The sequence below is a fragment of the Panthera tigris genome, chromosome D4, assembly GCF_018350195.1.
Source record: "Panthera tigris isolate Pti1 chromosome D4, P.tigris_Pti1_mat1.1, whole genome shotgun sequence".
NCBI classification, from domain to species: domain Eukaryota; kingdom Metazoa; phylum Chordata; class Mammalia; order Carnivora; family Felidae; genus Panthera; species Panthera tigris.
The window spans coordinates 57482882-57508931 of NC_056672.1; the positions used below are offsets into that span (position 1 = coordinate 57482882).

General features: G+C 40.1%; 1 protein-coding gene across 10 annotated transcripts in view; it reads right to left on the bottom strand.

The window, feature by feature from the left end:
* GNE (glucosamine (UDP-N-acetyl)-2-epimerase/N-acetylmannosamine kinase) overlaps positions 1–26050 on the bottom strand; it is a 70234-nt gene that overhangs the window by 22506 nt on the left and 21678 nt on the right. For 4 of the 10 annotated variants that reach the window (XM_042965324.1, XM_042965326.1, XM_042965322.1 and 1 more), the window contains 4 exons: positions 11909–12114; positions 5252–5703; positions 3752–3904; positions 1430–1642 (listed from right to left, as the gene is read on the bottom strand). In XM_042965324.1, coding sequence (XP_042821258.1) covers positions 1430–1642; positions 3752–3904; positions 5252–5703; positions 11909–12072 — 982 coding nt within the window. In that variant the 5' untranslated portion in view covers positions 12073–12114. The other 6 variants (XM_042965329.1, XM_007076475.3, XM_042965323.1 and 3 more) reach the window with 6 other exon arrangements.

The following is a 26050-nucleotide window of genomic DNA, read 5'->3' on the forward strand; positions in this document are numbered from 1 at the left end:
ATCTCTTTTGCACTGCTGGTGGGAATGCAAACTGGTGCAGCCACTCTGGAAAACAGTATGGAGGTTCCTCAGAAAATTAAAAACAGAAATACGCAACGACCCAACAATTGCACTACTAGGTATTTATCCAAGGGATACAGGTGTGCTGTTTCAAGGGGACACATGCACCCCAACGTTTATAGCAGCACTATCAACAATAGCCAAAGTATGGAAAGAGCCCAAATGTCCATCGATGGATGAATGGATAAAGAAGATGTGGTGTATATACACAATGGAGTATTACTCAGCAATCAAGAAGAATGAAATCTTGCCATTTGCAACTACATGGATGGAACTAGAAGGTATTATGCTAAGCGAAATTAGTCAGAGAAAGAACTAGAAGGTATTATGCTAAGCGAAATTAGTCGGAGAAAGACAAATACCATATGACCCATATGAGGACTTTAAGACACAGAACAGATGAACACAAGGGAAGCAAAAATAATATAAAAACAGGGAGAGGGACAAAATATAAGAGACTCTTAAATATAGAGAACAGAGTTACTGGAGGGGTTGTGGGAGGGGGGGGATGGGCTAAATGGGTAAGGGGCATAAAGGAATCTGCCCCTGAAATCATTGTTGCACTATATGCTAACTTGGATGTAAATTAAAAACAAATAATAATAACGTAAGGGAAAGAAGACCTAAAGACAACAGAAAATTAGGGTAGCAATTACGAATAGAGAAAAAGCAGAGCTGAAACTAACCTCCTTGATTCTAGTCTTGTTCTTTTTTCACAAAGTCCATACATTTTTCCATTAGCTACAGAAATATATTTCTATGTATAGTATTAGAATTTGGACTACTATTAAAAACAAGATCTAACTCAATTAGCAAATTAATAATAAAATTTCTTTATCCTTCAGCTATTAAGGGGGCATCTTAGAGTTTTCATGCTCTAAACTACTCACTAAAAGTACTCTACTGTACCCAAAAATGGGACTAGCATTCATATAATATATTCAACAATTCTAACTTACCCACAGCCATCAAAGACCATAATCAGCTAAGAAACTCTTAGCTCTGATATTACAAAGACAATAAAAATAAATGTAGAGCCCTAAAAAAATTTGGTAATCACTTTGTGCTATTTATAGATTTTAGGCTACAACTGGTCATTAACCTCATTCACTCACTGATTCATAAAAATATATGCCAGCACTGCCTTGTAATAATTCATATACAGAATTTTAAAGATGTTACAGATGTATGAGGGGGAGCCAATACTTAATGCCTCTTCTCTCACCTTCTCCTAGCTACTGCCTACCATGGGAGGCCAAGTTACTAATCTGATTGGTTAGACAGCAGGGCAATGACCACACTGTGCTTGCCAGAGCCACTGCTTTCCTATATATCTCTAGATAGCTGAGACATGGACAAAGGTAAATACCTGTTTCTCTTCCAATCTGACGTGTTCCAAGATTAATCACAGGTGTTCCAAAAGCTCCAACCTCTCGTACTCCACAGCTGCTGTTCCCAATCATACAACCAGCATGGGCAACCAGCTGTATAAACTGGTCAAATGGGACGTGTTTAACTGCACGGAAGTTGGGATGATGCTCAATGCCCTTCTTCCGCATCACTCGAACCATCTCTTTGCTCCCTGTGATAATGAAAATCAACTGTTAAATGGTTTATGAGATTTAAAAAACCATTTTCACTGGCAAGTATAGCCCCACTTAAAGAAATTGTTCTATGCAAATGCACAATGGTTATTAGGGAGATAATAATTTTAATTACTGATCTTTCCAGGAATGATGAATATTTAAAATGTCTGGTCAGCTCTCTGCTTCAACTCATCTAGGAACATTAAACAGCATTCATCAAAGTAAACACCTCTTACTAATCCCCCAATAAAAGCCTTTACATTAAACAACAACTAAGAAGCAAGACTGGCCAACAGTCTCTCTCTTAAGCTGGGAGTTCCTAAATTGAAAGCTCTCGGGCTCCACACACCAAGCTGATTAGAGAGCCTCTGCCTTAGCTATGCTCGTATTTACCCTAACAACTGCTCAGCTGGATAGCATCCCTGATTACATGGACTAAACTCCAACAAAATGCATGTAGATCCTGATATTGTGGCTGGTATTTCATATTAAATGCAGGATTATTTAAAATGGTACAGGTGTATGAAGGGGGAGGCAATAATTAATGCCTCTCTGCTTGCCTCTTTACTCACCCTTTCCTAACCAGCATCTAACAAGGGAGATAAGGTTGCTAATCTTATTACTTAGACAAGACCGTGAGCACCAAACTGTGTTAGCACACCATATTTAATGGTGGGCAGAGCCACTGACGTAACAGAAGTTGGGCACACATGTGCTTTCTCTCTTTTTAACTTCCTCTATGTGGCAAGGTAGGTGACAGACTCAGGGTCTAACTCCCTACTGCAGGCCTGGCCACCTCTCTCTATATCCAGTTCTGCCAGAGCACATCAGTCATCAACTATAATTATTGTAGTATTTAGTATGCCAGAAGGTAGTACTATTCTGAGATTCAGATTTAGGCTCACTGAAGGCTTTCTCTGGCCTTAAGCCTAAACCACAGACACTATTTCTATTCTCCTCCATTGGGGAATTGGGCACTAAGCCTCATAATGATAAATGGATGCCGTGATTCTTACTTCCCTAAAGTTCCTTGTGTTAATTTTGTCAAAAGCCCTGTGAGGAGGAGACGGGCATGTAGCAGACATGATTTGGGCATTCCTGGGACCCTTTATTTTCACTGGGGAAAAATATCTCTAATTCTAAAGTGTGTACAATCAGGAAAGTATATTATAAACAGAGTATCGCGGACAATGAATATTGAATCAGAGATATATAATTACATTACCAAATATTTATAGAAAATTTAAAGGGTTAGAAGAATCAATATTAACATTTTTGAAATACTAATGTTACCTGGATGAAACCTGGGTTGGGAGTTCTTCTTTTTTCCAACTAACATCCTACTTTGTTTCCCCTAATAGAAAAGATTATTCAAGAGACACTAAGAAGGATACTTTCAGAGTAAGATGCTGACATCTTGGTACTGCAGAGAAGGGTCCTGCCTCCTTTACCAAAAAATGCCTAAAAGCTCAGCAACGAGTGGTGTCAGCTAAACCAGTACTTGAAAATTCTGTAGCACCAGGCCCTGCTCTGCATTTCTCACTTATAGCTCACATTCCCATTAACCTGCCTAAGGTCTCACTAGCACCAAAGGCTACAGTACCATCCACCAGTAGGTGATCAACCAGGTCAGGCTTAAGGACAAACTGGTTGGGGACTCCAGATCTAAACTGCCTGTGCTCAAGATTAAGGTATAGCTAATATAAATAAGGGAACAAGAAATAACAGTAAGGGCTATTTTATTGCACTCACTCGGATCATTACTTTCCTAGAGATACCCTTTCACTTTCTAAGGTTTGTCTTTTAGCTACTGCATTTTCTCATTGGTGGAAACTGGGGGACAGAGACTAAACTTGGAACTACAGTGGAGATTAGAGAAAACTTGTTTTAAGTATTTCTTTCTTTCCTACCCAGTTTCTATCAGACTTGGCAAAAACATCACAAACTTCAATCTACTACAAAATTGGTGACCCCCTAAAAACTGGAATGCATTTCAGAATACAGTGGGCTTCAATGATAAGATAAGATAGGAGGGGCAGTCAAAAGGGGACATAATAGAAACATAAAATCAGAAAAGGAGGTGGCATAATTTCATTTCCAATTACCTGCATCAATGTTTGGAAACAGAACTAGGGTCCGCTTGTTAAATGAGATAAGCGCATCCAATGTTAATTCAAACATTTTTATGGAATGCTTAATGTCAGTGGTCACAGGGTGCTGTAGCGCAACAATGTAATCTTTAGATTTTACATCATCACCTGTTTAAAGAAAATCAAACCACGTTGCTTCATTAGTTAAGAATCTTAAAGAGGAAGAAGCAAATTCTAAAGCGTAAGACCCCAAAGTCTGTGTTTTCAAAAGTTCTAAGGAAAAAACAGTTTGTCACATTCCAGGTAGAGTATCTGGACATAGGATCAAACACTAAGAACTTGGAGCGCCTGGGTGGCTCAGTCGGTTAAGCATCCTACTCTTGATTTTGGCTCAAGTTATGATCTCACAGTCCTGAGATCAAGTTCCGAGTTGGGCTTGGCACTGGATGTGGACCTTAAGATTCTCTCTCCCTCTCTGTCCCTCCCTGTGCACTCTCTCTCAAAAAAATAAAAATAAAAAAAAATAAAAAAGTAAGAATTTAGAGCACCAAGTCCAAGAATCCAGCAAGTTTTATAAAGGTGCTTGCTACCATAAACAAAACCTCTAACTTTAAGTAGCTGTCACTAGAACCCATTGTTTTAAAACCCAAAATAGTTCAGGGGCACCTGGATGGCTCAGTTGGTTAAGCATCTGACTCTTGATTTCGACTCAGGTCATGAGATCAAGCCCCAAGTCAGGCTCTGCACTGACAGCATGGAGCTTGCTTGGGATTCTCTCTCTCCCCGCCTCTCTCTGCCCCTCTCCTGCTCACATGCACACTCTTGCACTCTCTCTCTCTCTCAAAATAAACTTTAAAGTAAATAAGTAGGGGCACCTGAGTGGCTCAGTCAGTTGGGCATCCAACTCTTAGTTTCAGTTTAGGTCATGATCTCAGTCTGTGGGATCAAGCCCCACATTGGGCTCTGCACTAACAGCATGGAGCCTGCATGGGATTTTTTCTCTCCCTCTCTCTCTGCCCCTCCCCTGCTTCTGCTCTAAGTAAACATTAAAAAATAATAACAAAAATAAATTAATTAAATAAAATCCAAAATATTTCAAAGCATTAGAAAAATGTAAATCTTCTCCGTTTCTAGCAAATTACCAGCAGTATTAATGAATCGATGAAACTCAAGATTACTTTAAGGTGTAAACATGATCTCAGGGTTCATGAGTTCGAGCCCCACATCAGGCTCTGTGCTGACAGAACGGAGCCTGCTTGGGATTCTCTCTCTCCCTCTCTCTCTGCCCCTTCCCTGCTCACACGTGGGTGTGCACTCTCTCTCAAAATAAGTAAAAATAAAAACTTGAAAAGTCTCAGAGAGGTGAAGTCATGCCATAAGGTGAGATCTATGAACTAAAACTTTAGCCTTCCGATTTCTAATGGAATATTCTACCTACAACGGTTTCTGAAAGAACTGAAACATACCCAACACCGACAAAAACAACCATCAGAGTGAATACAGTTTGATACGTACCTAACCACATCCGAATGATGCTCATGTAGTCTTTGTTCTTGGCTGAGAGAAGTTTGTCATAGGAAGGGCAGCCTGCCAGAAGGATGCGATCATGGTCCTCACACATGGATATCAGGTGCTGCTCTGCACTTCGGGTGCAACACACATGATAATGAGCCAGTTTTGTTATGGCATGTCTGATAGAATCGTCAATGGTCCCACTGACTTCTCCCCCTTCAATATGAAGGATTCGGATATTCATCAAGGCAGCAGAAGTAGCCAGAGCCAGGGCATCAAATCTGTCTCCATGAACAATCATGATATCAGGCTTCAAACGATTAAGGACATCTGGTAGCTTCACTAGGGCCAGGCCTACTGACTCCACCATGGCTGCCTCATCTTCCCCCCTAACAATCGTGTGTAGCCTGGTGTTAATGTCAAAGTCATCTTGTTCAATCATGCGATATGTGTTCCTAAAGCAGGAAAGAAATAAAGATATGAGAGCATGTTCTTCAACACAGGACCATAAAAACATATGAAAAACCAATCTAAGAGCAACCCTGAAGGGAGAAATATTTTATAAAATGTACTTGTTAAAATAGACAAACTGAGGTGTAACTTACACACAAAAATTAAAAAGCATAGATCATTAATGTACAGATCCCTTGATTATCTTACATAAATACCCCTATAGCTACTACCCAGATCAAGATATAACATATCCAGCACCCTCACTAGTATCTCACTAGTGTCTCACTAGTGTCCTGGCCAATACCTGGGCACTCAGGGTATTGGGGGAGAATTTATTAAAATAGAAACCAAAGTTTTTGGTGGTTGACTTTTCTCTTTCTCTTTCTATAAGTTTTTTTTTAAAACAATACGCTACCTAATTTTTAAAAAATGTTACTTATAAAAGAAAAGCTCATTTTTTATTAAAAAATAGGCAATCAGGATCCCTGACATGTCACTACACTATAAATTTCTGAATGATGGAAATTCTCTTCTGAATTTGTACTGTACCATTAGTGCAGCGTAATTCTGAATGGGGTGTAAATGTAGGTTTTACAGCATTAAATTGGCTATAAAATGTAATTTCATGTCTGTTTCATGCTTTAGTAACAATAGCAATTCTCAGTGCCTCAAAGTTTCCTGTCTGTTATGACTGATTTAAAAAGATATGGTTTTTAATAAACATATAATAATGTAATTCTGTATAATTTTTCAAAATCTGTATTTTTAAATTGGAAAATATAGAAAATTATCCTCCCTAAACCTACCACTCAGCAATATCAGTGTAATCATTTTTATTTCTTTTTTCTTGCCATTTTATGCATGATACCTTAACATGGGGAGAACACACACAATTTTATAATCTATTTAATCCATTTCATACAATATTTTCTCTGATCATGAAAGATTCTTTACATACATCATTTTACATCATGTGGATGTGCTAATAGTCATTTTACAGATTCCTTGGGATTTTCCTACACAAACCATCATGTTGTCTCTAACAACGGTCTTTACCAGATTGAGTAATTTCCCTTCTATTCAAAGTCTGTTAAGAGCTTTTATCATAACTGATTTAATTTTGTCAAATGCTTTTTTGACCTCTCTTGAGATGATCTGGTATTTATTTCCCCTTTATTCTGTTAATATGTGAATAACACTGATTTTCAAATGTTCTATCAGTCTTGATTTCCTGAGATAAACCTACTTGGTTATGATGTATTAGCTGTTTTTTATATTGCTGAATGTGATTTGTTAATATCTTGTTAAAAAATTTCATGTCTATGGGGGCACCTGGGTGGCTCAGTCGGTTGAGCATCTGACTCTTGACTTTGGCTGAGGTCATGAATCACAGGGTGACAGGATCGAGCGAGCCCTGCATTGGGCTCCGTGCTGAGCATTTAAGGTCTTCTCTCTCTTTCTCTCCCCGACCCCACCCACATGCTCTCTAAAATTAAAAAAAAATATATATATATATATATATACGTATATATATATACGTATATATACGTATATATATATATGTTCATAAGGGATACTGGTGTAATTTTTTTTTCCTACAATGTCTCTGTCAGGTTTTATTATCAAGATTATGCAGATTTTATAAAACAATCTGGGAAAGTTCCCCTCTCATCTATTTTCTAAAAGAGTTTATGTACGATTGGTGTTATTCCCAGGGCGCCTGGGTAACTCAGTTAAGTGTCTGACTCTTGATTTTGGCTCAAGTCATGATCTCACGGTTTGTGAGTCTGAACCCTATATCGGGCTCTGCACTGACAGCATATCGTCTGCCTAAGATTCTTCTCCCTCTCTCTGCCCCCTCCCTCACTTGTGCATGCTCTTTCTCTCTCTCTCTGAAAAATAAACTTAAAAAAATTTTTTTAATATAGAAGAATTTTGGTGTTATTTCCAAACAAAGGGGGGAAAAGAGAAAAAGACAAACCAAGAAACAGACTCTTAACTGTAGAGGACAAACTGATGGTTACGGCGGTGGGAGGGCAGGAATACATGAAATAGATGATGGTGATTAAAGAGTATACTTATCATGATGAGTACTGGGTAATGTACACAATCATGATATTATATACCTGAAACTAATATAACACTGTATGTTAACTATACTGGAATTAAAATTAAAAACTAAAAAAAAAAAAAAAAAAAAAAAAAAAAAAAAAAAAAAAAAAAAAAGACTGGCATTATTTCTTGCTTAAATGTTTGATAGATTTCATAAGTGACCCCATCTCTGTAGGAAATTATTTTCATAGGAAGTGTTTAATAATGAACTCAATTTCTTTGATACAGGACTATTGTGATTTTTCCATTTCTTCTGTGTCAGTTTGGTAAGCAGTGTTTTTTTTCAAAGACTTTGTCCATTATTTTTTTTAATTTTTTTTTTTTAACGTTTTTATTTATTTTTGAGACAGAGAGAGAGCATGAACGGGGGAGGAGCAGAGAGAGAGGGAGACACAGAATCGGAAGCAGGCTCCAGGCTCTGGGCCATCAGCCCAGAGCCCGATGCGGGGCTCAAACTCACGGACCGTGAGATCGTGACCTGAGCTGTCGGACGCTTAACCGACTGAGCCACCCAGGCACCCTGACTTTGTCCATTTTATATACACTGATTGCCAACTTTACTGGCCTAATATTTTTTTATTCTTTTAATGGCTAGAAGATCAGTTGTGATATCCTCTTTCTCATCTTAAATTGGTAAGATCTGTGTTCTCTTTTTCTTATGCTCTGCTAGGAATTTGTCAACTTAATATTTTTAAATATAATTCTTTTATTGCTTAACCTACTTCTGTTTCATTGAATTCCACTCTTCATTCTTTTCTCCCTTCTACTTACTTAGGTGTCTTCTCATCTTTTTCTCATTTAAGAAAGTGAAAATAGACCATTAACTCGAAACTTCTCCTTTGTTATCTAAGTATTTAAAGCTATAAATTTCCTCCAAGCACTCCTTCATCTATACCCACAAATTTTGATATACTGTAATATTATTCAGTTCAGAAGATTTTCCAATTTCCCTTAAAACTTACTTGGTCCACAGGCTTAGAACTCAACAGTAAGAACGGGGTGCCTGCGTGGTTCAGCTGGTTAAGCATCTGACTTTGGCTCAGGTCATGATCTCACAGTTCGTGAGTTTGGCCTTGCATCAGGCTCTCTGCCCTCAGCTTGGAACCCACTTCGGATCCTCTGTCTCCCTTTCTGCCCCTCCCTCACTTGCTGTCATGTTCTCTCGCTCGCTCTCTCTCAAAAATGAATAAACATTAATAAAAAATTTTTAAAAAAAGAAGAACTCAGCAGTAAGAGAAAACAACCTAATTTTTTTAATTTGAGAGACGGTGTGCATGAGCAGTGGAGAAAGGCAGAGGGAGAGAGAGAATCCTAAGCAGGCTCCATACTCAGCCACAGAGCCTGACACAGGGCTCAATCCCACGACCCGGGGATCATGGCCCAAACCAAAATCAGGAGTTGGATGCTCAACCAACTGAGCCACTCTGGTGCCCCAAAACAACCTGATTTAAAAATGAGCTAAAGACCTTAACAGACACCTCATCACAGATGATACAAAACTGGCAAATAAGCATATGAAAAGCTGCTCCCCATCATAGAACACAGAAATGCAAATTAAAACAATGAGATACTGCTACAAACCTATTAGAATGGCCAAAATCAGAACACTGACACCACCAAATGCTGACAAGGAAGTGGAACAACAGGTACACTCACCCACTGATGGTGGGAAAACAAAATGATACAGCCACTTTGGAAGACAGCTCAGTAGTTTCCTACAAAACTAAAATATTCTTACCACACAATCCAGCAATCATGCTCCTTGGTATTTCCCAAAGGAGCTGAAAACTTATGTCCACACAAAAATCTGCAAAACGGATATTTACAGCAGCTTTATTCATAAATGCCTCAACTTGGAAGTAACTAAGATGCCCTTCAGTAGGTGAATCAATCAATAAACTATGGTATATCCAGAAAATGGAATATTATTCAGTGCTAAAAAGAAAGGAATATCAAACCATGAAAATACATGGAGACTTAAATGCGTATTACTAAGTGAAAGAAACCAATCTGAAATGACTGTGTACTTTATGATTCCAACTATGACATTGTGGAAAAGGCAAATCTATGGAGATGGTAAAAGGAACAGTGGTTAAAGAACAGATTTTTAGGGCAGTGAAAGGAAACGACTCTGATACTATGATGGTAGATACGTGTCATTATACATTTGCCCAAACATATAGGATTTAAACCACCACGGTGAACCCTAATGTAAACTATGGACTTTCGATAATAATGAAGTACCAATTTAAGTTCAACTGTAACAAATGTACCACTAGGGATGGAGGGCTGATGTTGAAAATGAGAAAGGCTATGCATGTGTGAAGGCAGAACCCTCTGCTCAATTTTGCTGTAGACCCAAAACTGCTCTAAAATTTAAAAAAAAAATTTATTACCAACTTATAGGAAATGAATGAACAAATGAATTTCTAAGTAGTCTGTTGTTACTTATTTGATTTTCTTTTTCACCCAATTCTTAGGAGTATAAAAATACTATGTTTTTAAAAAATGTTTATTTATTTGACAGAGAGAGAACACACACGTGGGTACAAGCAAGAGGGGCAGAGAGATGGGCGGGGGGGGCGAGGGGGTAGGTAGAGAGAGAGAATCCCAAGCAGGCTCCATGCTGTCAGCGAAGAGCCCCATGCAGGGCTCAAACCCGTGAACCACGAGATCATGACCTGAGCCGAAATCAAGAGTCAAATACTTAACCAACTGAGCCACCCAGACACCCCTAAAAATGCTGTTTTTAAAAAAAGTACCCAGGTAGTTGAAATAGAAGGTAGCTTATTTTTCTGTTGTTTTAATGTCTTTTAATATAATAATACATTCGAATGGTTTAAAATTTAAGATACAAAAGGTTCTACAGGGAAAAGGCTACCTTCTCACTTTTGTTTCCCAGTCATCCAGTTCCTCTCCCAGAAACTTATGTCAGTGTACTTCATACAACATTTCCATTAAGTACCAGTCAAGTTTCCTATCTATCAGTCTCACCAAACAAATACTGCCTTTCTAACCTTATAGTGGCTGGCAGATAAGAAACCTAGCACAAGTTCCTTCACAGCCTCTCTTCCACTAGTCTTCCTGTCAAATTCTTCTCACAGAAGTAAAAGAACCACTTAGACTTTCATCTCAGGCTCTGGCTAAAATTTCTCTTCTACTTTGCTCTATGTACATACGAAAACCCAGTGGATTTTCTTAGCCAGAATTCATTTGACATGTTTAAAACCTATGAATTTTTGAGCTAGCCATAAGTTTCTTCTCTACTTTATGTATTTATGTATTTACCTAGAGCGGACTGGTTTTTAGAGACAGGTTTTTGTTTGCTTTTGCTGTTGTTGTTGTCTTGCTTTTAAAGAATAGTCTGAAAAAGGCAATTGTACTTTAACACAAGGTTCTCTCACATGTAATAGTGTATTATTGATATCTTTGGAAACTGCATTAATATTTTTATGCCACAAGAGTGCACTAAATGCCACTTTATTACACAGAACACAATGAATGTTTATCTCTGGTTTAGACATTCTATTCCAAGATTTCCCAACTGTCATTTTTTCAAATTTAGACTGTGATCAATAATAAACCTAATATCACCAAAATAAATACCAATGGTAATGTAACATTCTACCTTATGTTGTAGATCAATTAGATTTTTAAAATCTTATTCCATATCTACTACTTGGGATGCTGTCAATCTATACATGAGTTTTAACAAAGTACCATTAGAAGTCACAAAATACATTACAGGTAGTTACATTATTGTAGTCACACAATATAGATTTATAAGTAGCATTTCTCCTGAATGTAACAAGTAATAATAAAAATATTTATGGCTTTCAGTTATCAAGCACCTATTAAGCAGCAACACTGTGATGGACGCTTTACAGCACAATCTCCGTTCTCCACAGTAACATGCAACGTAGGTTTTCATTCCATTGTATAACTGAGGAACCTGAAGATGCAACTTCTCCAAGCCATATAAAAACTAAATGGCACAACTGATATTTGAAGCTAGGTCCACATGAGGCCAAGAGCCAAGCTCTCCGCACACCTTGTTGCAATTAAGAATATCATAAGAAAATGCTTTCTTCTTACCCATAATCATCTATCAGGTGAGAGCCAAGTACCACCACATCAAGTTCAAAGAACTCAGGTTCCATTTTAATGCCAAACATGATCGGGGCAAGTTTCGAATAATCAGCACGGTTGCAAGTCGCAACACAAACCCGAAGCTTTCGGTTATTCCCATTCTTCTCCATGACTTGTTTCTTTTGCTTTGAGAGATTCTTAAAATAGAGTTCCTAAAGTTGCAAAAACAAATTATTTATAACCAGAATGATAGGTCCTAGATATAAACACAGAATTCTGAAGTTCTAATAAGCCTTTAACCAACATTTAACACAGTGCTTCTTAACCTTTTTTCCACCCCCACTCCTGTGTGACACACCCACTGGTACACCCAGAGCTAAGAAATTCCAGCTGACTAATTCCACCTCTTTCTGTGACACTTAAGAAAACACACTAGAATGCAATTAAGAAACAGTGATATAAATCAACTCCTCTTTAAAGGGCAAGCAACCATCAGCTCTTAATTAGTTAGAAACTACTTTCAATGTCTCACAACTGATCCCAACATACCGGTCTACTACAAAACTGTGACTGAGAATAACTGATCTAGTTCAACTCTCTCTTTTACTAAAAGGGAAACACAGGTCTTGAAAGAGGAAATTAACTCAAGGTTCAAGATCACATTTTATAAGGGATAAGATCTATTCACCCTCACACTAAATACCCACTATATACAAAGCACTGTGATTAGTGCTGAGGAAGAGAACAGTAAAATAAAAACCCCTACCTTCAAAGCCTCATTAGCACCTACAGCCAGTGCCTACAAACTGGACAACTCCAAATGCCTACGAGAGATCTCTTGTCTTATACACAAACACCTTAAAGTCAGTAGCCCAACCCAAACTTACTTTTTCCCCCCTCATTTCTGTTCCTCCTTCCTTGTTATGTAAGTCAGTTATGAACTTCCATTCATCCAAATGCTCTGACATCCTTGTCTTCTCTGTTCCTTACTTTGTACCTCCCAAGCCCTGTCAATTCCGCCTCCCAAACAGCTTTCAAATCTAGCTCCTCCTCTTCCTCCCCACCAGGACATCTCCTAGCCCAACCTCTCATTTTAGGTTTGAACTACTGTTAAGAGCTGCCACAGGAATTTGCCTGTTGCCAGTCTTTGCCTGCCTCGCACAGGCTTTCAGAGTGATCGGTACAAAGTTTGTAAATCTGATTACCATGATCGACAGAATACATAACCTATGGATGAAGTACGAATTGCTGATCTGGGCCTAGCCCATCTTTCCAACCACTTCTCCTCGACCTACAATTACCCGTACTCGGTGCCAAAGCCATACCAAAGTGCCTGCGGTTCAACCAGTGAGTCTTCAAATCTCTGTGCCTTTCTAGATAGAAGTACCTCTACCTAAAACTTCCTTTTCCCCTTGCCTGGCCTCCTCCCCATTCTTCAAAACCCAGTCTCAGGGTTGCCTCTTACTGAAAACCCTGACATAAACTTTGGTCCCTCTCCACCTCACCCCTTTTAGTTGCTATCTTCCTCGAGCAGTATGGCCTTACCATACACATATATACTTTTGTTCAACTCCTCTGCCCTCCTGCCATCTACACCTTTCATTCAAAAGTAAAAATTGGTGGCAAGGGATAAGAGATGTTTTATGGAGCATTTTAAACTTCTCTATATCAATGTAAAATTCCACCTCATGGATGCAATGCTTTTGCTTCAGGAAGTGTGTCAATACTTAGAACTTGCAATCAGTAATACAGAGAAGCTTGAGTAAAGACGCCAGTAAAAGGGGAGCTGCCTTTTAGACCAGGATACTCTAAAACCCGCTGGAAATCTCATCAGTGGCCATCTCACCTCTGTATTGGGCTAGAACTTCTGTGAGCACACGAACTGCCCCATCATTAGGCCCATTCTGAACTTCACAATCTCTGGTAAAAGCTAATGGCACCCAACAGAAATCATTTATAAAATAATGAAATAAGCATCTGTCAAGACAGTTGTATTCATAAGCTCTAAGCACTACCAATATCGTTAAAGGCAAAAATATTTTTCCAAAAATGGTTATTTTAAATGTTCTTGTGCATTATCCCTCTTTCACTGATGATTAAATTTGAGTTGAATAACTTGTTGGTGATATTCAACTTGCTGGGTGAGGCAAAGCAAATCTTTCATGGTTGGTTAATTTGTTTTCATTTTAGAAGAACAGTAAACTCTATCTTGCAATACTAAAATACTTAGTATTTACCAAGTCAAAGGTTATTCTAACAAAACTGAGAGTAAGCTAGCTAAATAAACCAACAATGAAAAAGGCAAAAATGTTATTAAGGCCAAAGCTTTAAGGAAAGGAAGTTAAATCTTAAAAATATGGTAAAATGGCTTAAGGGGAGAAGTTTTATATATATACATATATATGTATATATATAATTTTAACTTATTTTTTGATTAGGTAATACATTTGCATGGTTTAAAACTGAGAAATCACAAGAGGCTACATAGCAAAAATTCTTCTCATCTGTGTTCCCCAGCCATGTAGTTCTTCTCACTGGATGCTATGAGTTACTATATTCTTATCTATACTTCTATAAGTAAACTATATGCATATATAAATACAGATGTATTTGCTTACAAATACATACAGCACATATTATGCAACTGGTAACATCCTACAAACTGATATTCATACCTTGCTTTTTAAAATGCTTTTAATTTGGGGGCATCTGGGTGTCTCAGTCGGTTGAGCATCCGACTTCAGCTCAGGTCACGATCTCACGGTCCGTGAGTTTGAGCCCCACATCAGGCTCTGTGCTGACAGCTCAGAGCCTGGAGCCTGTTTCAGATTAGTCTCCCTCTCTCTCTGCCCCTCCCCTGCTCATGCTCTGTTTCTCTCTGTCTCAAAAATAAATAAAAACATTTTTTTTAATTTAAAAAAATAAAATGCTTTTAATTTTGTTTCTGAATTGAATGGGGAAATTGGAAAACTTAAAAGGCACTGGAAATATTAAACCTAAAGGTGCAAAGTTTTGAAAATTGCACCATCAACTCTTCAAATATATGAAGGGTATGAGAACCCCAAAAGTAAAAATAATCAATGTCACAAACATTTATGTGCAGAGAACTATGAAGAGAGCTGAGGCAGACACAGAGCTGAGAAAGACCTAGTCTCTGATTTTTAGAAACTTAAATCTAATACCTGACACCAGGCCACATAATAGATCTTAACTAGTTCACTTTCCCAAATAGGAGCACCAGAAACAAAATACATTTTTTTTCAGCCCAGTATACATTATCATTTATTCTGCATAAGAGGTCATACCCAGAGATACATTTTTATACTGAGAACTGTGACCAGAGTCCCCGTAACCAATATAGAATGAGTAAATGTGGCAAAATGGACTTAAACTATACCAGCATGATTTAAGTTGCATGAAGTGCAATGTAAAGGAAACAAGAGAAAACTCATTTCTTTACACTCTGGAATGCCAGACAGCAATTAAAAAGAATGGACTATGTCTATATTTGTCCACACTTATGAATCTCAGCAACAGAACATTAGAGGAAAACAAATTCTAAAATCTTAGATACAATAAGGTACCATTTTTTTGTAAATGTCTTAATGTATAATGTACTGTTTAAATGTATAAAACATCATATGTTGTTTATTTCTCTACAGTAAAGTTACACACCAACTCAGGAAAGTAGTTACTATCTCTGGAGAGGGAGAGAAGGGAAAGAAAAATGGGGCTTAAAAGGCTTAGGTAACATTTATTTTTTTAAATCATACCATAGGCAGAGATGTGAAACAAACACGGTAACATATTAATATGTGTTAAATCTTGGTGACTGGTAGAGGGAGTCATATTGTCTTCTGTCCTTTTCAGCATACTTGAAATTGTCACTATCAAAACAAGAAATCTTTTTTTTTTTTAAGAATCTTTTAAATAGACACTGTGAAGTAGTTATGTTGTCCACATTTCCCTCAAGCCTAAAGCTCAGAAAGTCAGGAGGGGCTGGATATTTACACCCATTTCACCTATTAATTCCAGAATTGTAACTAAAATATAGCTAAATTCCAGAGAAGTATGCTTTCATCTCGAATTCACTGGCAGTCTCTGAGAAACCCAATTCTTAAAGCCCACTTCCTGCATTCTTTCAAGAGTGACCATTTTACATACTAACAAAAGGTGATCAACATGATCAACACTTCCCAGAAAAATATTCCTCTGGACCTCAACTGAAATGTTGGAAAAAGACTCACCAGCACTTGGCTCAAGTAGTCACTGAGCAGAGGAAACAGTAACAGTAAGCATCTGCTAAGTACTTCTGAGGTGCTAAGCACTAACTATATTTAGAGCTTTACATTAACCATCTCATCCTGAGAGCCCTCTCACCAATCCCATTTTACAGACGGGGACACCGAGGTACAGACAAAATAATTTACCTGCCCCAAAGTACAGTTTGTTGCCAGAACTAAAAATCAGACCCAGCACGCAGGATATTACACATCCAGTGTTTGCCTAGTGTCTGTTCCTTAACATCCACGGGCCTTCTTCGTGGCAGGTCTTGCCAGGCTCCATAGCAATTAAGAGAACATGACATACCACTCTTCCCTCGGTGCAGCGGGGATGCGACTTACAATTAAGACGGAAGGAGCTATGTAAAAGCGGCCTGAAATTTCTGAAGCCTATTCCCGAGCTGTAGTTTGGTTTGGCCTCTTCCAGAGCTTCTCTAGCTGGGTTAGCCAATTATCTAGACTGCTACACGGCACTCCTCTCTTTCCGAGGAGCCCAGAATACTTGTTCGTGCTCTAACAATTTTACAGGTGTGCTCAAGATTGGAGAGGAAAATAAACGCGCGTCAAACTACTAAGGAAGCCCAGACTCAGAATGGCAGGGTTGGGGGCAGACCTTCAAAATCATCTTTTAATCCAACCCTTTACACCCCAGGGCAACTTGTCTGTCAGGGAGCTCTCCACCCTCTTTTGCACACCCCCGTAACAGAACCCTCACTATCTCCCAGGAAAGCCCCTTTCCTTACAGGGCAGCGCTGCCCGGGGGATGGAATCATGCCAAGCCTCCGGCTACCCGCCCGGGGCCCGCAATGAAGCGGTCTGCTCCGCGGGCCACAAGACGGAGCCCGTAACAGGAATACGGAGGGGCCCTGGCACGTAGGCCTGCGAAGACCGGGCGAGGCCGGGGTCTGTGCGGGCCTGGGGACGCGGAGAGGTAACGGGCGGCCGCCGGACTGCGGGGGCCAAGAGGCGGGGGCCGGAGGAAGAGGCCGTGGGGGTCCGAAGGATGCTCTCCCCGGCCCGTCTCCCGAGTCCCGGCCGACGCGGGGCTCTCACCACACGCTGGCGAGCTGCTCCCTCGCACGCCGCCGCCGCCCCGCCTCGCGGGCAGAGCCGAACGCAGCACCAGCAAGCGGGCCGGCCCAAAACCGCCCCCGCGCCTTCCTCACGTCGGCCGAGCGCGCGGACGACTCGGGTCTAGATCCCAGCCACGCACGCCCCTGCACGCCCACCCCGAGCGCCGAATCGGCGAACGCGCCCTTACGTAACCTGAGAGCGACCCTGTGATTGGCTGCGCCCGCCCGTGCCCCACCCCCTGGCCAAACGGTCTTTGGAGGGGGCCGGTGCGGGGGCGCCGAGTGCCTTCCGTTGTCGTGGCGGTCGGGGTCTTGCTGGTCTCGCTCTGTTCCCGCCCCGACGCCTTCTCTTGTGCCGCCACGCACGCTCGGGAGCCCGGGTCCTCACCCAGGGTAGTGGTTTTGGCCTTGCACCCAGGGGGAATTAGGCCTTGTATTCCCTCCGGCATTTTATAGGCTATCACCAAAACAATTCTGCCGTGCAGCTGGTCAGCCACAGAGCCATCTCTTGAGTTAAACCCTTGTCGCTCCAGGACCGTGTCTCCTAGAAGGCTCTGATGGAGGGTTGATGATGACCCAAACAAGCCACACACCGGCTGATCCTTATAAGACGCTCAGCCTAGGCCTCCTCTTTAGGAAACTTCCCACCAGCCATGCCCCAGGGACGTCCGGCGGGGAACTTGGCAGCAGCAGAAAAGGTGTCAGGGAAAAGGCTCCCACAGCTCCTAATAAAGACTTTTTAGTGATCTTTTCAAATTGCTAAGGCACCAGTGACAAACGTTGAATGAGTTGGTGTTACAAAACAGTAAAACATTTTTTTACAATCCTTAAGTAATTTACCACAGGTAAAACTATTTAAATAATCTAACAACCCATCCAGAGTTGTTGCTATAAAGCAAATTTCAGGGGCACCTGAGTGGCTCAGCTGGCTAAGTGTTGGACCTCAGGTCATGATTTCACAGCTCCTGAGCTCAAGCCCCAGCTAGGGCTCTGTGCTGACAGCTTAGAGCCTGGAGCCTGCTTCAGATTCTGTCTCAATCTTTCTCTGCCCCTCCCCTGCTCATTCACTATCTCTTCAAATATAAATAAACACTTAAAAATTTTTTTCAAATCCAGTCAAACTTTTGCACATCGTGTATTTCAATTCATGATGAAGTTCTAGGGGTGCCTGGGTGGCTCAGTTGGTTAAGCGTCCAATTTCAGCTCAGGTCATGATGTGACAGTTTGGGAGATAGGGCCCCACATTGGGGCTCTGTGCTGACAGCTCAGAGCCTGGAGCTTGCTTTGGATTCTATGTCTCCCTCTCTGTCTGCTCCTCCCCTGCTTGTGCTCGCGCGCTCTCTCTCTCTCTCTCTCTCAAAAATAAATAAACATTAATAATGAAGCTCTAATTTGCAGAGTACTCAATGTACTATCAGTTACCCTGCAACTAGCTTGGAGCTACTGGAAGGTCATATCAGACACAAAAGGAGAGATCTTAAGGGGATTTGTGTAAGGAAGTGCCATCAGATTTCTTTTTAAAATATCACTTGGGCTACTATGGGGAGAATGGATTAGCATTTAAAGAATAGTGGCAGTGTAAAAAAAAAAATTACTGAAAAGATGCGTAAAAAACTGGTAACACCGACAGGCTGCAAGGGGATGGACTTTTCCAGTGAATACCTATTTATAATATCTTTTGTATTTTGCAATATATGTACATATTTCATATTAAAGAGAATACAATTAATTGTAAAAAAAAAAAAAAAATGGTGGCAGTGAAACTCAACCGAAGCGGATGGCTATGAGGTTGAGTTTGGAAGTAGAACTGAAAATTCGGGATTGGCTATGAGGGAATGACAGAAAAGGAAGGAAAAGAAACAAGGGTGACTTCCAGGTATCTGGCATTAGTAATTGGTTGATGGGTGCCATTTACCAAGATGAGAGAAAAGCTGAGGCAGGAACCAGGTTTGGGGAGTTAAAAGGGAAGCTTTAATTTGGTATATGTTTGAGATGCCTATGAAGTAGCCAGATGAAGCTACTAAGTGAGCAGTAAGATACATGATTCTGGACACGGATTCACCAGAGGGTGTCTTAGTTTCCTATTGCTGCTATAACAAATCACATCAAACTTAATGACTAAAAACAAATATATTATCTTGACAGTTCTGGAAGTTAGGAGTCTGAAATGGGTTTCACCCAGCTAAAATCAAAGTAGCAATGTTGGTACCATCATAGGAAAAAAATTATAACTATGTTTGGGGATGGATGTTAGCTAGACATTGTGGTGATCACTTCACAGTATATACATATACCAAATGTTTATGGTGTACCCTTGAAACTAATGTAATATATATATAAAGTATAATATATATGTCAATTTTTTTTAAAGGTATCAGTGGGGGGTACCTGGTGGCTCAGTCAGTTAAGCAGCTGACTCTTGGTTTTGGCTCAGGTCATGATCTCATAGTTTTGTGAGTTTGAGCCCCACATCAGGCTCTGTGCTGACGGCACAGAACCTGCTTGGGATTTTCTCTCTGTGTGTCTGCGCCCCCACTCTAGCCCCCAGCTCATGCTGTCTCTGTCTCTCTCAAAAATAAAATAATTAGGAAAAAACAAAAACTTTCAGTGGGTCTACCTTCCCTAGGGAGCAAGTAACAACGTTTCCTGGCCTTTTCCAGCTTCTACAGGCTGAATTCCTTGATTTGTGGCCCTCTGACCTCTGCTTTCCTTGTCACATCTCCTTGGATTCTCCTCCTCTTTCACTTAAAAAGACTCTTGTGATTACATTGTTCCCACTTAAATAGTCCAGGATAATCTTCCCATCTCAAAATCCTTAATCACATCTGCAAAATCTCTTTTGCTGTATTGGGAAACATTCACAAATTCTAGGGATCATGGCTAGATGATCATGGCTGTCTTTGGGAAACTACTATGTTGCCTACCACAAGTGCTATTGAAACTCCCAGGAGATGTTCAAGATGGGCATATTGCTTTTAAAGTTACATGCCAGGGGCACCTGGCTGGCTCAGCTGGTGGAGCATGTGACTCTTGATCTCGGGTTTGTGAGTTCACCCCATGTTGGGTGTAAAGATTACTTAAAAATAAAACATTTAAAAATAAATAAATGAAGTTACATGCCATAGCAGCAAATATCCAGAAAAGAACACTAATTTTTTTCTTTTGAAAGTTACAAAAAATTATTTTTAAAAAACAATGTAAATGTTCAGTTTTTAAAAATCTGGGTGCTTATTACATGGGTGTGTTTAGTTTATTAGAACTCAAACTGTACACTTAAGATATCTGCACTTTTTTCTATGTATAAATACAATATAATTTTTAAATGTTTATTTATTTTGAGAGAGAGAGAGCAGGGGAGGGGCAGAGAGAGAAGGAGGCGGAGAATTCCAAGCAGGCTCCGCACTGTCAGCACAGAGCCCCATGCGGGGCTTGAATTCACAAACCTTGAATGCACAAACCGTGAGATCTTGACCTGAGCTGAAATCAAGAGTCAATGCTTAACTGACTGAGCTACGAGGTACCCCCAAGTACAATGTTTTTTTTAAAATACTTAATGCAGGGGCACCTGGGTGGCTCAGTTGGTTAAGTGTCCGACTTCGGCTCAGGTCATGATCTCGTGGTTCATGAGTTCAAGCCCCACCTCAGGCTCTGCACTTACAGTCAAGAGCCTGGAGCCTGCTTCAGAGTCTGTGTCTCCCTCTCTCTCTGCCCCTACCCTACTCGAAATCTGCGTGTGTGTGTGTGTGTGTGTGTATCTCAAAAATAAATAAACATTAAAAAAAAGATGATAGCTAGGAAAAAATGTAACTAGAAATATAAATACATTTTGTAAAGAGAATACAATTTTGAGAATTTGTGCCTTATTAAGCCACTTGTAGATTTTATGTTTGTTTGACCAATATTGAGAACTGTATATTTCCATATACAGTCTAGTAGTTCTGTGTTCATGGAATCATTTCACCTTGAAATGAAAATGAAATGAATGAAATGGCCCTCTTTTTAGAATTTTCCCCTATATTCTCTTAAGATGTAGTTGTAGCAAGGAGCTGTAGGAGCATTTCCCTCTGGTTTTTTGAGATCACATTTCTATAGGTAATATTATAATTCTGGATCTCTGTTACTTTGCTATTTAACAGAGTGAATTAACATATCAAAAATCTTCCCAAGTCATTACATTCTGTATGCTTGGTTTGGCTTCCTTTGGCTTTAATCTGAGGGCTCTACAAGCTATAAAAAAGCACTTTTATGGCTTTATAATATAATAAAATCATATTTTTCTATAGATTACTCCATAAACAGAATAACTTTAAGCATTTATGGCATAATTAGGTTATCAGAGAATCCTAAATCTTTTTTCCTTTGAGATAAAGAGAGTGAGTGACCTCGAGCAGGGTAGGGACAGAGGGAGGGAGAGAGAAAGAGAGAGAGAGAGAGGGAGGGAGAGAATCTTAAGCAGGCTCCACACCCAGCATGGATCCTGATAGTGGGGCTGGATCCCACAACCCTGGGATCATGACCTGAGCCCAAGTCAAGAGTCAGAGATGTTTAACCAACTGAGCCACCCAGGCACCACGAGTATCCTTAATATTAAAAGATTATCTAACCCACCCTTTTCACTGAAGGAGGAGACCTCTCTGAATCATCCCCAACAGACGTTCATCTGACTTTGGGAACATTTCTTCTAATAGGGACTTATTTTCCTCTTTTATTTGGTGGTTTAATTAAAAAAGTACTCTGCTTCTCTATAAATTCTGCCCATGTATTAGTACTCTACTATTCTAAAGACTTTATTTACATTCCCTCAGTACTCCTAACAACAAAAATGTAGATTTCGTCGCCCCCATTTTATAGATAGGGGGAAACCACAAAAGGGAAAGTTGCCTATGGTCACACAGTTGTTATACAGAAGAACCCAGGCCTTGATCCCACATGTTTAGCCACTACCCTATTATTTTCTCTTTATATTAAACACAGTCCTTCTTATGATAGAAACCTATCTCCAGGTTGAACTTGCTCATCAATCTTTGGGTATGCTGTTCTGCTAGTTAAGAATTACATAACTCTTGGGGTGCCTGGGTGGCTCAGTCGGTGAAGCATCTGACTCTTGATTTCAGTTCAGGTCATGATCTCACGGTTCGTGAGTTTGAGCCCTGCATAGGGCTCTGCGCTGACAGTGTGGAACCTGCTTGGTATTCTCTATCAGTCCCTCTCTTTCTGCCCCTCCCACGTTCTCTCTTTCTCTCCCTCTCTTAAATAAATAAACTTAAAAAAAAAAAGAATTCACATAACTCTTCTATTATCCAGCCACATCTCTCTGAATTGCATACATAAATGTCTTAAGAGACTTTTAAAGATATCTCCTTTAAAATCAAGATATACAATGTCTATGACAGTCTTCTGCCATTCAAGTTTTATAAAGCCTTCAAAAAAGAAAATGAGATTGGTTTGGCCCTTTTTTAAAAAGAGTCAACTTTTTATTGAAATATAACAAGGAAACTTGCACATAATAAGTATGTGTTGAATTCTGAATTTTCATAAAGTGAGTATACCTGGATAACTACCACTAAAATAAAGAAATAAAACATTGCCAGTGTCTATGGGCTGTGTACCCAAGGACTGCCTGTCCGTGGCCTATGAAAAGACCTAGCACCAAGGCTATGCTTACTAATAGACACTAGGGTACTGATTAAGCATGCTATACTAGCTCTTGGAAGCATTTAGACTGTGGAATACTGGGAGGATTGGCCAGTTGGTAGTGGATTGGGAAATGAGGCACAAATCATAGTCACAGCAGATATGTTATAAATGGTAGGACAGGTGGGCCATAGGGAGAGAATCCAGTCCCTGACTTGCCTTGGATCCTGAACAACTTCAATCCATGTGTGTCCTTAAAATAAATCCTCTTTTTCTTAAGGTGCCCTGTTTCCTTGCAATCAGAAGATACTCACGTCAAAAACGTAAACCGGGAAGAATCCCCAACCCCATCATTTCAATTCCCAACTCTGACCATTTGGTAGTGGCTGCTGAGAAAACTGCGTGGAAAATGGGAAAGACTGTGTTCAATGGAAAAGAGTCTTCTGGTATCTGTTATGCTGTTTTGGGGTAGGATGGGAGGAAGGCAGGGACGGTGCCACGTACTTGCGATTCCTGCCCTTAGCCAGTGTCATGAAGAAATCAAGACATGGAAAAAATTGAGCAACTAATCACCGTATTATGCTGGATATTTCCCCTTTAATAAATATCCTTTCGTTAACTGTTCCCCTCACCCTACTCTGTATCTCAGGCACAACACTTTTAATTGCCAGAATCTCTTGAGGATATAAAAAAGATAAAACACATCTGACAAACTAGATATCACTGCGTAAGATTGTTTATAGCCTAACCAAGTCATATAGGCACCTTCACAGAACAGAGAGGATTTCTCTTACTGCTCTGATGAGGCTACACTACATAGGGGGAAAAACAATTATTTTCCCTTTAGGAAAAGCACATAAGGATTAAGGTTACATTGACTGAAAATAATTCAGTAACGTCCTAAACTGTATGCCAACTTCAGGTTTGCAAGAGCATGAGCTGGAAAGATATGCTTACAAAGGTACTGATGAAGGTATTCATAACAAGAAGAGAGGCCTTTTGAAATTCATATTTCAGGACCATTTAATCACTATTCATATCCCCAATGGCTAATCAGTGTATTATGTCAGCCAATCAGCTTTTTAGAGCACCTGTGGTTGTGAGCCATCCCTGGGCCAGTTTTCCCAATTATAGAAGAAAAGTACAAATAAATGCAATGACCATGTGTTTGCTTTTGTGAACTGTTGCCCTTTTTGGGGATCTTTAAGTCTATCTTTATTTTTTTTAATACTTATTTTTGAGAGAGGGAGAGTAGAGACAGAGTGCACGAGGAGGGGAGGGGCAGAGAGAGAGGGGATAGAGGATCCGAAGCGGGGTTCTGCGCTGATAGCAGAGAGCCTGGTTTGGGGCTCAAACTCACAAACTGTGAGATCATGACCTGAGCCAAAGTCGGATGCTCAACCGACTGAGCCACTCAGGTGCCCTAAATGTATCTTTCTTTATGAGCGATGAAAGGATCATATTTCAAACCAGCAAATAATTTTCTTATTTGTCTGCTCAGGGAATGTGGTAAGCCAGCGACAGCTCAGCCATCCCTGACCAATCGGAGTTCACAAAGTTTAATTTGCACAGCTATTCCAGAAGAACTGGAAAAGTGTTAAAAACTAGTTTGTCTTTAACTTTGGCTCTGTTATAAAAAGTTAGGTCAACAAAATTATGTTCTAAAATACCTGCTTATTAAAGAGTTCTGAGAGAAGGATATTCTTTTGGACCTAAAAGGAGCTGGCTAAAATCAACAGCACTCAATACCAGCAACAAGCCTTTGGGGAAACTTCATGATTTCTCAGCATAGGCTGAGGAACCAGCCAAGATACTGGTCCAAACCCCCTGGAGCTGAGGAATAGCCCCCACCTGGTAGTGAGCCTACAGCTAAGGATGAAGGTGGGTCCCACATGGACATTCCGTTGGACTGAAGTGGGCTTCTTCATACTTGTGTGAATGCTTGAGACACATCCAAGTACACATCATTAAAGTCTATAAATCCTAAGCATGAACATAAAGCCTCAACCTTTCCCTTCTCATGACTTTCATGCCCCTATCCTGGAAGGAATCCAATCCAACCTTTAATATCATTCTGTGTTTCTTCCCTGCCCTGCTTCCTGTCTCCAAATGTGGGCATTTCCTAAGGGTTACACCTCTGCCCCCTGTCCTCTACATACTCCATCCTTCAGTTTTATTCACTTTCACGTCTTCCATTTTGACTTCTGTGTAGATAATTCCGTGGATGCACACTCTAGCCTGACCTTTCTTCCTAGTTCTAGGCCCATGTCCCAATTGCCTGCTAGATATTTCCTTACCTCAAACTCAATATATAAAATTTGGTTCATTATTTTTCCTCTTGACTTCCCCATGTCTTTTAATGGTACCAACTTGTCACTTGCATTCAGACTCAAAAGCACAGTGTCATTGTAATCTTCTCTCTGACTTTTAACATCCAGTGTCTCAACTTCTTCAAAATGGTTTTGGATTTGTTTTTTAAAGTTTATTTATTTATCTTGAGAGAGAGAGAGAGAGAGACAGCAAGCATGGGTGTTTGTGTGTGCGGGGTGGGGGGGAAGGCAGAGGAAGAGAGAGAGAGAGAGAGAGAGAGAATCTCAAACAGGTTCCATGCTGTCTGTGTAGAGCCCACATGGGGCTCAATCTTACAAACTGTGAGATCATGACCTGAACCAAGATCAAGAGTCAGATGCTTAACCAACTGAGACACCCAGGCTCCCCCCTTTTTTTTTTTTTTTGCAGCTACTCTTTCCTTCCTATTCCCAATATCACTATCTTAGTTCATCCTGTTATTTCCTTAATTCTTTTTTCTTTTTTGAGAGAGAGAGAGCAGGGGAAGGGCCAAGAGAGAGAGGGAGAGAGAGAATCCCAAGCAGGCTTCACGCCCAGCACAGAGCCCAGCATGGGGCCCGATCCCATGATCTGTGAGATCACGACCTGAGCAGAAATTAAGAGTCTGACGCTTAACTGACTGAGCCACCTAGGTGCCCTTATTTCCTTAATTCCAAATTGCCTACATTTTTAGGATGTTTCATACCTAAAAGCAAGATTTATCTTATAATCAATGTGTGCATTTCATGTAGAATTATTTTTATTACAAACTCTGTTATGTCAATAGTGTCTTGGAATTAGGAAAACATGGCATCTTAGACCTAAATTAC